General features: G+C 39.6%; 1 protein-coding gene and 1 pseudogene across 1 annotated transcript in view; both read right to left on the bottom strand.

The window, feature by feature from the left end:
- Window positions 1-12033, bottom strand: part of SP1 (Sp1 transcription factor) — a 43072-nt gene that overhangs the window by 4239 nt on the left and 26800 nt on the right. Inside the window, exons 4-5 of the mRNA XM_007179441.2 lie at window positions 3560-3728; window positions 836-1035 (exon numbers count right to left, since the gene is read on the bottom strand). Of these exons, the coding sequence (XP_007179503.2) occupies window positions 836-1035; window positions 3560-3728 (369 nt within the window). The remainder of the gene's footprint in view (window positions 1-835; window positions 1036-3559; window positions 3729-12033) is intronic.
- LOC103009996 (actin-related protein 2/3 complex subunit 3-like) lies at window positions 12-822 on the bottom strand (annotated as a pseudogene).

The raw sequence follows: 12033 nt of genomic DNA on the forward strand, positions 1-12033 counted from the left end.
TACTGTGGAAATTTCAAATCACTCCCCAACCCCAAATTCTTGATAAAGAGCTCTTTTAGTAAAGACACGCTCTCTTCTCTCCTCTGTATAAAACTTTACAAAATAAAGGCAAAGAACTGTGTACATCTTGCTGTAAATGCTGCCCATAGCTGTGGAGGCAGTGTCTGCCCAAGGCTCCCTTTACGGTCCAGGTCCTGAAAGACTCTTGTTCATGAACTGTCTCTTTGCAAAGCGAGTCCACCACTTGCTGGGTTTATCATCCTGAGGGTCAAAAACTTTCTCACAAAGTCTCAGTCCAGTCTCTTGCCTCAGCTGTTGTAAGTAGGCCCTCATCACTTCATCTTCCTGTTTGTTTGCAGGTTTGGCGTAAATTGCATTAAGTGGAAAACCAGGCTCTCCAGGAATGGGAAAATTAGTGATTCCCAGTGTATACATTTCTTTCTCGCCTTGGCTTTTAGAATTGCAATTTTCTGAGTTTCTTTAGACACTCAGAAATGTAGAGAGTTATATATATCAAGATCCTATCAGCTTCATTCTTAATTTCATAGTTTTTGAAGAAGACATTGGCCTTGAAGTAATAGATAGCTTCATCCACAATATCTGTATCTTTTGTCTCTCTAGGAGTGGGTCCTTTGAACTGACTTCTGATAGGCAACAGTGCCATGTTTCCAATGAGTGTGGTGTCAGGGTCCATGAGGGAAGAGTGGTAAGCCGGCATCTTGAAGGCACCCAGGTTTCAACCCCAATGAGGAGGATCGGGTTAGAGCACGGCGCTATTTTGTGTCTTTTTATTCTGGTCTATTACTACCTCTCCCTTCCCCAAGTTCCTGCTCACCTGTGTGTGTGCGTTTGTGCCTCTGTAACTCGTCCGAACGTGTGAAGCGCTTCCCACAGTATGACCAGGTACACATGAATGGCCTCTCGCCTGTATGCCAGCGCAAGTGTGCCCGTAGGTGTGAGGTCTTGCCATATACTTTGCCACAGCCTTGCATGTGGCAAATGTGCTGTTTCTTCTTGCCAGGATCCCCAGAGCCCCTGGAAGCGAGAACACAACTATTCATCATTCATTCTAGAGACAAAAATTAAAGAATCACAAAGTATCCATCATAATTACTGGATCCACTCAAAACTAATCCAAAATTTTATTTAAAAAAAAAAAGCCCTCTCTTTAGTATCAAAAGATAAACCTTTAGTTGATTCGGATGTTTGATGTTTGAAGAGATAATCATTCTCAAGGTGACTTGTGAAATGTGAGAGGCATTTTCTTATATTTTTTGGAAGTTAAGTCTCAATACAAGCATTTTCCATGAGAACTACTGTGAATATGGTGACATGGTGATATTTTTGGCTGGGAACTTACTTAATGAACAAAGCGTCTCTCCATTTAAGCACCTGGTGGAGAACTTTAAAGAAAACATAATATTTTACAACTATAGAACTTTTCTCCTAGAATAAAGGTCAAGAGCCAAACAGTAAAGATTAAAAGCTGAAAAGAGGGCTTCCCTGGTGGCACGCTGGTTAAGAATCCACCTGCCAATGCAGGGGACACGGGTTCGAGCCCTGGTCCAGGAAGATCCCACATGCCGCGGAGGAACTAAACCCGTGTGCCACAACTACTGAGCCTGCGCTCTACAGCCCACAAGCCACAACTACTGAAGCCCATGTACTGAGAGCCCGTGCTTCGCAACAAGAGAATCCACTGCTATGAGAAGCCCACGCACCACAATGAAGAGTAGCCCCTGCTCACTGCAACTAGGGAAAGCCTGCGCAGCAACCAAGACCCAAGGCAGCCAAAAATAATTTAAAAAAAAAACAAAAACTGAAAAGACAGAACAATATCAGAGACTTCAGTGGAAAAGGACGATGGGATGGATAAAAGTTAAAAGAGAGGAAATAAGGATCCTAACTAATTCAAGGTATGTAAAAAAAAAATATTCCCTATATGGAGCAAATCCTAAGCTCCTCTCAGGAAATCAGTTCTGAAATGTTTTTGCCAAACCAATTTGTACCATGTGTGAACCATTAGTGGGCACTGGGGAGATTTCCAAGAGGGATTTTTCTTGGGTTTTAACAGCACATATTAGTGGGGCAGGGGGAGGGGGGAACCAACCATAACAGAAATGAAATCATACTGAGGTAGAAATCACAGAATTTCCTTCAAAAACTTAAATCCACTTTAAGCTTTGTGAGAGGGAAACTCTATTGTACTCAAGTGTTTCTGATTCAGGTTTTTCCTGTAATATAGGGTAACCTACAAAGAATTCAAATTATTTTTTGTTTTGGTACATTTATTTTTGTGTTTATTTTTAATGGAAGAAAAGTTTAACAGATTTTTTTCAAAGGCATTTAAAAAACTATGTGACTTTTGGGCTTCCCTGATAGTGCAGTGGTTAAGAATCCACCTGCCATTGCAGGGGACACGGGTTCGAGCCCTGGTCCGGGAAGATCACACATGCCATGGAGCAACTAAGCCCACGCGCCACAACTACTGAAGCCGGCGTGCCTAGAGCCCGTGCTCTGCCACAAGAGAAGCCACTGCAATGAGAAGCCTGCGCACCACAACGAAGAGTAGCCCCCACTCGCCGCAACTAGAGAAAGCCCACGCACAGCAATGAAGACCCAACGCAGCCAAAAATAAAATAAATGTATTAAAAAAAAAAGACCCAATGCAGCCAATAAATAAATAAATTTATAAAAAACTATGTGACTTTCTATTCTCTTTCAAAATCAGTGACTTGAAAAAAAGAAAGTAACTTGGAACTCTCCAGAGATAATACTGAATAGCCAGTACACTAATGAGAAAATTCATCAGAATTCTGTTCTGTAGGACATATTAGATTCCTTGATGGAAGAATTTTCTACCCAGAATAAGTATTTTTATCTATTTTGAGAGAAAAAAAGATTATGGAAAACTCATGATTTTTACACAGCCACTGTAAAAAATCATTACAGTAGGTATGTTTCTTTTTCTTTGCCAGGCTGTTTTATAAGCTATCTTGTTAGGAGACTTCCCTGGTGGCACAGTGGTTAAGAATCTGTCTGCGAATGCAAGGGACACGGGTTCGAGCCCTGGTCCGGGAAGATCCCACATGCAGCAGAGCAACTAAGCCCGTGTGTCACAACTACTGAGCCTGTGCTCTAGAGCCCGCGAGCCACAACTACTGAAGCCTGTGCACCTAGAGCCCATGCTCCTCAACAAGAGAAGCCACCGCAATGAGAAGCCTGTGCACCACAACAAAGAGTAGCCCCCACTCGCCGCAACTAGAGAAAGCCCACGCACAGCAACGAAGACCCAACACAGCCAAAAATAAATAAATAAAATAAAGAAATTTATTAAAAAAAAAAAAAAAGAGTTGAAAAGGATCAGAGCTGGAACCAAGACCTCATATGCTGGAACCAAGACCCCATATATAATCTAATCAAAAGCACTGTACTATCTCTGATCCCTTTGCAACACTGCCAACACTTAAAAATTAAAAAAAATAACCCTTTCTTTTTACCTCCAAGTCTATTAATTTTTCTTCTTTATACTCTTAAGAGATTGGCTGAGTCAACTTACCTTCCTTCACTATCTTTACAGTAGGGGCAGGTGCATGCTTCCCGCCGGGTCCTCCGACCAGCTTGGGGTTGGGGATCTGGGCTGTTCTCTCCTTCCTCTCCGCCTGTTGGGTCATCATGTATTCCATCACCACCAGCCCCATGCAGGCCAAGCTGAGCTCCATGATCACCTGAAATTAAGAGAGTAAAAGGGTCAAGGTGGGAAGTAGGGGAGGTCATCACAGCCGCAGGCATATCAGTGACACTTCACTTTTACAGCACCATTTCTTCAAAACTTTGAAGTCACATTCACTGATACTGCCCATACTTGAAATCTCAAGAATCAGAGTTGAAGAGACAAAGAGCCAATAAGTCTATGAAAACATGCTCATTCTCACTCAATTTTTAAAACGCAACTCTATTTATAATAGACTTGTAATTTTTCACCTACTAGTTTACAAAAAGTTAAAACTCTAATAATGCACAGAATTGGCAAGGATACAGGGAAACAGGCATTTTTATATACAGGTGGTGATAAATCAGTACAAACTTTTTTTTTTTTTTTTTTGGCTGTGCCGTGCAGCTTGCAGGATATTAGTTCCCCAACCAGGGATTGAACTTTCGCCCTCAGCAGTGAAAGTGCGGAGTCCTAACCACTGGACCACCAGGGAATTTCCAGTACAACCTTTTTGAAGGCCAATTTGGCAATATTATTAAAAATTTAAGTGCACTTCTTCAAAGAAGTTTCACTTTGAATCAGCAATGTCCTATGGATATATTCATGAGTACATAAAGATATCTGACAGTAATGTTTTCTGTAGCTTTATAATAACAAAAAACTGGAAAAAATCAAAATGTACACCACTGAGGAACTAGTTAAGTAAATTATGATAAACTTATGCAATGGACTACTATACATGCATTAAAAAGAATGAGATAAAGTTATGTACTGTTATAGAAAGATGTACAACAAATCTTATTCATTCCCAGAACTAAAGTGCTATGGAACCAACCAAATGGAAGTGACTAAAAATAAGACTTTAAGGGATTCCAAACTAGAAAACATACAAAACTGGAAAGAGGAAACTTCCTAAAATGAGCAAAAAATTGTGCTGAATATTCAGTGGGAAATAGTACATGTACATTATAAATTTTAACACAAAGAGAAAAGGAAAGAGCTGAGGTCAAAGTTAATTCTTTTTTTTTTTTCTTTTGGCCATGCTGCACAGCATGACAGAATCTTAGTTCCCCAACCAGGGATTGAACCCACGCCCCTTGCAGTGGAAGCACAGAGTCTTAACCACTGAACTGCCACGGAAGGTCCTCTAAGTTAATTCTGTGTAGCTAGATATACACCCCAGGCAAGTTTCGGTTTGGGATTGGATGCTTTTCAGAATGCTACAAAAGGAAGAAAATATCGTGCATACAATCTATTATGTTACTTGATGTCATTTCCTTTTAAAGATAAATTTGTGGACTTCCCTGGTGGCACAGTGGTTAAGAATCCACCTGCCAATGCAGGGGACACGGGTTCAATCCCTGGTCCGGAAAGATCCCACATGCTGTGGAGCAACTAAGCCCGTGCACCACAGTTACTGAGCCTGCCCTCTAGAGTCCGTGAGCCACAACTACTGAGCCCATGTGCCACAACTACTGAAGCCTGTGTGCCTAGAGCCTGTGCTCTGCAACAAGAGAAGCCACCACAATGGGAAACCCATGCACCGCAATGAAGAGCAGCCCCTGCATGCCGCAACTAGAGAAAGTCCACGTGTAGCAACAGTCCCAACGCAGCCAAAAATAACTAAAATTATTTTTTAAAAAATAAATAAAAAATAAAGATAAATCTGTCTGAATCACTATAATTTCTGTCCTGGTTAAATTAAAATAGATAAATGCTACAAAGCTCCAGGCCAGTGTTTCTCAAACTTTTTAAACTTGCAACCCACAGTTAAAAAATATATATATGACACTGTGACCTAGTATATAAACATGTAACTGAAACAAGTTTCACAAAAAATGCTTACCCTTATGATAAGCAGGGTATTCTGAAATTTTCTAGACTCTATTTAAATTTTGTTTCCTTAATGCTGGTCATGACCCAGTATATTGATTTTATGAGTTACTAATGGGTCACACTTGACATTTTCAAACACTGCTCTAGGCCAATAGACAGAAGCAATGTTTTAAAGGAATAGATAACATTCTTTTCAAGCTTTCAAATCTACTATCAATAAGCATTCACCTATGAAAGCACCTTGTAAATAAGTTAATGTCTCTATCCATATTTAAGATTCCAATAAATGGAGAGTGTTGAAATGGCCAGCTTTGTTTTATCTATTTTATAAAGAAGGAAACTAAATAAATGGGGTAGGTCAGACTTAACATCTAGAAACCTAGGCTCTTGACTTTACTTCTGTACCTAATTTCAACTCTTTTCAGCTCATCAATGTAATTTTGAGTCACAATACCTAATAAGCAGCTCTCTTTGTACTTTCTTTCTCACTCTACCACTTCTAAGCACCAGCTTATTGCATTAAAATAAATTTAATTTGAATATTTTGAGATTTTCATGATACTGGCAGAACTAAAACTGGGGAGTACTGGAGTACAGGTTAAGAACAAATTTTGTTTGTTTGTTTGTTTGTTTGTTTAAAGCTTACCAGGTTCAGGTTATTGCTAATCATTCCTAGCAGTTCTCACTTTATTTATTTATTTATTTATTTATGGCTGCGTTGGGTCTTCGTTTCTGTGCGAGGGCTTTCTCTAGTTGCGGCAAGTGGGGGCTACTCTTCATCGCGGTGCGCGGGCCTCTCACTATCGTGGCCTCTCTTGTTGCGGAGCACAGGCTCCAGACGCGCAGGCTCAGCAATTGTGGCTCACGGGCCTAGTCGCTCTGCGGCATGTGGGATCTTCCCAGACCAGGGCTCAAACCCGTGTCCCCTGCGCTGGCAGGCAGATTCTCAACCACTGCGCCACCAGGGAAGCCCAAGAACAAGTTTTGAAGTAAGACAGACCCTAGATAAGAGTCCCTACACTATGATTTGATTAGCTTTTCTGGCAGTGATCAAGTAACTTCTCTAGTTATTAATTTCTCCATCAGTAAAACTGGGATGAAATATTAACAATCTCATAAAGTTATTGTGAAAAACAAATGAAATAATACATTGTAAGGCACTTAGCACACTATCTGTCACATAGCAAACATTTAATACATTGTAGCTATTACTATTAGGAAAATATCTTGTGGAAAAAACATAGTGAGAAATCATGGAATAAGATACACCGGTATTTCATTTAATCATTCCACCTTAAAATTGTATGTGTTACTGAGTGGAAACTCCCCCTAGTGGGGATGGAGAATTTATCCTTTAAAATAAGCCAAATAGCTCAGCAGACAAGACACGATGCTAGTTAGTATTGCCAGTGGTTACCTACTAAAAATTACCTTCAGAAGAGAAATTTATAAAACTGTAGATCCAGCTATCTATAATAGGTCTTTAGAAATAAGACAAAACTGTGGTGCATATCAGCAGATCATCTTCTTTGATCTATTTTCCAAGCTAACCTAACTCCATTAAAATTTGAGAAGCAATCCATTAATCCCCAAAGTTCTCCCTTGTCCCAATCAACTGGAAAGAGGCAAATCTTTCTCCACTTTATTGAAATATAAGAGTAATATTCAAGATAGGCATAATACACTAAATAGGGACACAAAAAAATACTTAGATATCAGGACTACTAAAACTAAATCTCTAACCCTCTTTTCAAATTCTTATGAAATGGATAGTCAAAAATTAACATCCTCCTGGACCCCCACAATGATTTCAAATTTTTTTAAAATAAGAAAACTGAGAATGGGCTTAGATAAAATGAACAATTTTGAATTTCATTTAACAAAAAGAAGGGATAAAATGTCAACAAAGCATCAACATCAGACCAAAATCTGTTTCCTGCCTCTTTTAATAACAGTTTTAGAAAAAGAACAGTTTTATCTTAAAATGTGGCACTGGTTAAGCAATGAAATAAATTAAAGATTTTCCTTTCCATGATTAAAATAACTGGTAAACCAAAGGCACAGTTTAATGACAGTCTTGCCCAACCCAGTGGTTGCCTCTAGCATCAGTTTCTGAAATAGCTATGGCAGTTACACACTTTTTTAGTTTCCTCAAAGTGAAGAAGCGTGCTGAAGTCATGAACTTTCAAGACCACCACATGGTAAGTCAAACACCCTATTCTTCTCTGAGAAAAAACTTGGGTAATACTAAAATAAGATGAAATAAGAACCTCCTCAATAATTTTCAGAAGGGTGGTTCCCATACACTTCCCTATTTATCTGCTTTCTGAAACGATTTTGGGAACACTGTGTTCTTTAACTTTAATTCAGTAAGTATTAATACAGTAAGACTAAAACTTTAAAACTATACCTATATTAAACACACACTGGGTTTTCTGAATATGTTTCAGTTTACACAACAGATTTAATTCAAAGAAGCATATCTCAGACCACAAAGTGTTTGTGTCTTTTCAGCCATGTTGAAACAGAATATTGGTAACACCACTTATGCCTGAGGAACAGGGTATCCAGAATATGGCCCCAAATCAAGAAATAAAAACGTCTCTAAGGACTTCCCTGGTGGTCCAGTGGGTGCTCCAATGCTGGGGGCCCGGGTTCGATCCCTGGTCGGGGAACTAGATCCCGCATTCCACAACTAAGAGCCCACATGCTTCAACTAAGACCCCGCATGTTGCAACTAAGACCCGGTGCTGCATTAAAAAAAAAAAAAAAAGTCTCTAGTAACAGAAATAGATGATTCACAATACATAGGGATCCAGGGATTGAACCCAAGCCCTCAGCAGTGAAATTCCTAACCCCTGGACTGTCAGGGAATTCCCCTTTATATTTCTAAATGATAATAATTTTATTAATCTAGTTTCCCAGTCCAAACAAAGTATATTAGAGGTAGCAAATTAGAGAAAAAGGAATAGAAGAATCATACCTTTAATGGCACAAAAACTGACAACTGGGAGTGATATATATAAATGACCCACAAATCCATCCCTATATTGACTATTTGGTTACTCTTGAAGTACAGTCTAATGTAGAAGAGATAGGATAAATGCTTGATTCTGTCAATTAGTAGTTTTTAAAATAATGAGTTGGTTTCCTAGACTCCTTAAGAAGTGACTAATGAGTTTTCCTTTTCTTAAAAATCAAGTTTCTTGAGATACAATTCACATACAATAAAAATTCACCCTTTTAGTAAGTTTAGACCAGGGTTCTCAAACTGGCACCATTATACTCTGCGGGAGACATCTGACAATATAGGCATTTTTGATTTTCATGTTTGGCATCTAGTGCTGCTAAATATTCTACAATGCATAGGACAGCTTTGCTCCTCCCCGCCCCAATAATTACCTGGATCAAAATGTCAATAGTGCTGAGGTTGAGAAACTATGCTTTAGACAAATGTATACAGTAAGTAATGTAACCACTAATAAAGCACGATACAGAATATTTCCACCACCTCAAGTAGTTCCCTTAAGCCCCCCCCATAGTCAGTCTTTTTTGCATTGATACAAACTCATTGATTTAAACATATTTGATGCTTCAATCCACTGCAGTTATTATTCTTACTGATGCTCAAGCTATCCTGCACTTGGCCACAGAAACATCAAACTGGCTCCTTTGTTCTTTGACAAGACGTCTCACGTTTGATATTAATTTTCTGCTCTAGATCTAGAATCAGCTATTTCTTCAAGTATTCCTAGTTTCTTTTCATGGGAAATTAGTATTCAGGTACCGTAATCTGGTCCTCTAGTCATTTTAGTTATTTGAAGCTCTAGTAGATTCCACAGGAAGGGATCATGTGAACACTATTTCCTTTATTCTTACATGTTAGTGATCTTTATACTTGGAGGTCTATTTGTCTGAACAGAAAATTCTTGATTGTTGTTTCATTTCCTTGATTGTCTTAAATGTTAATCCATTGCCTTCTAACACTAAACATGCTGTCAAAAAGTCTAGTGAAAATCCATTTTCCTTCATTTGTAAGTGATTAGGTCTTTTTTTGCTAGGATGCCCAAATGTCGTTTTTCTTTAAAGTCCACCAGTTTTAATAGACTATGTCTCAGTGTTGGCCATTCTGGGTCGATTTCCCCAGGCACATTTTTAAATTTTTAAAATAAACGTATTTATTTATTTAATTTTTTTGGCCTGCCTTGGGTCTTCGTTGCTGTGCGCCGGCTTTCTCTAGTTGCGGCAAGCAGGGGGCTACTCTTCGTTGCGGTGCGTGGGCTTCTCTTTGCGGTGGCTTCTCTTGTTGCAGAGCATGGGTTCTAGGCGCACAGGCTTCAATAGTTGTGGCATGTGGGCTCAATAGTTGTGGCTTGCGGGCCCAAGAGCACAGGCTCAGTAGCTGTGGCTTGCGGGCTTAGTTGCTCCGCAGCATGTGGGATCTTCCTGGACCAGGGCTCGAACCCGTGTCCCCTGCATTGGCAGGTGGATTCTTAACCACTGTGCCACCAGGGAAGTCCCTCCCAGGCACATTTTGGGAAAGTTTTCTTTCTGTCCCATGCATTTGGCTGTTTTCTTCCTTGGGAACTTTGCTCACATGAATGTTGGTTCCTCTTTGCCTATATTTTGTATCATTTCTTCTCAAACCCCTTTACTTCTTCTTTTTTTGGTAATATTTATTTATTTATTTATTTATTTATGGCTGAGTTGGGTCTTCGTTGCTGCACACTTGCTCTTTTCTCTAGTTGTGGTGAGGGGGGGTTATCTTCCATTGCGGTGTGTGTGCTCATTGCAGTGGCTTCTCTTGTTGCAGAGCACGGGCTCTAGGCACGCGGTCTTCAGTAGTTGTGGCTCACAGGCTCTAGGGCGCAGGCTCAGTAGTTGTGGCACACGAGCTTATTTGCTCTGCAGCATGTGGGATCTTCCTGGACCGGTGATTGAACCCATGTCCCCTGCATTGGCAGGTGGATTCTTAACCACTGCGCCACCAGGGAAGTCCTTTTTTTTTTTTGGTTTCTTTTATTTTAAAAGCTTCCCTCTTTCTATTACATATAAAAAATTAATTGCTTTACTTTGTGTTTTTTGAGTCATATTTGTTGTCATTACTTTATGTTCCTTTTATTTTCATCTTTATTTCTGAAATGATTTTTTTCTCTTATTTCTAATTTTTCTGTGTGGTCCATCAGTTCTCTTTTCAAATTCTCCTTTTCTCCAATCACCTCAATTCTGAGATTTTTCTAATTAGAATATAAACTTTCTCTCATAACTTCCATCATTTCCTAAATTAGCTCATTTTCAATTTTCATCTGTTTGGTGAGCATGTCTTTCCAGGAGCCTTCCACTGCCTTAGGGAGTTTTTCTGCTTCTTTCTGTTGTTGCTATTGCTATCTTTTGCTAATAGTAATTTTACATGGATTCAAACTCATTTTTAAACTTAAGTGAGTTTTCCTGAAATTTTATGAGGAAGGGGTATGAGCCAGGATGGGTTTTCTAAGCTTCATGGCTTTAGAGATTTTCTCTTATTTTTTTTTTTTTTTTTTAATTTTATTTTATTTATTTATTTATTTATTTATTTATTTTTGGCTGTGCTGGGTCTTTGGTTCGTGCGAGGGCTTTCTCCAGTTGCGGCAAGTGGGGGCCACTCTTCATCGCGGTGCGGGGACCGCTCTTCATCGCGGTGCGCGGGCCTTTCACTATCGCGGCCCCTCCCGTCGCGGGGCACAGGCTCCAGAAGCGCAGGCTCAGCAGCTGTGGCTCACGGGCCCAGCCGCTCCGCGGCATGTGGGATCCTCCCAGACCAGGGCTCGAACCCGTGTCTCCTGCATTAGCAGGCAGATTCTCAACCACTGCGCCATTCTCTTATTTTTGAAAAGTGATTAAGAAACAAAACACAAAACAAAAAACATGTAACTCTTCCTTCTTTCTACCCCTCTGCTCTTTCTCTGACTTTTATCTTGTCCTTTTCTTTGTTCCTGTCTTGCTCAAAGTGGATTCTACCCCTAGAAGTTTCTCCTCAGTGCAGTTTTGCATTAGAACTTCAGTTTGTTAATTTCAAAAGTTGCCACAGTTTATCTCCATTCCCTCCTACTCACCCTCTAAGGGCAGAATCCCTTCCCAGTTTCAGTTACTGTTCTAGATGTTTCTCCGGTGAATACCTGTTGGTGATTTAGAGGTTCTCCTGTTCTCAGGGCCATCAGAAGCCTTGTTGCCTTCCCTCTGCTTCCTTCCCTTCACAAATGCCAATAATCAAAGATCTACAGTTCATTGTAGATATAAGGTTTGATTGTAAAGTTTTTGGTTTTGCTGTCCTAGTTTCTCTAGCTATTGTAATTTTTTTGTTTTGGAACAATTTTAGATTGATAGAAACATTACAAAGATACTTCAGAAAGTTCTTGTATATTCTTCTTCCTTTAATGTTAACATCTTACATAACCAAAGTACATTAGTCAAAACCAATAAATTAATATTGGTACAATACTAGT

The sequence above is a fragment of the Balaenoptera acutorostrata genome, chromosome 11 (assembly GCF_949987535.1).
Source record: "Balaenoptera acutorostrata chromosome 11, mBalAcu1.1, whole genome shotgun sequence".
Classification (NCBI taxonomy): Eukaryota; Metazoa; Chordata; class Mammalia; order Artiodactyla; family Balaenopteridae; genus Balaenoptera; species Balaenoptera acutorostrata.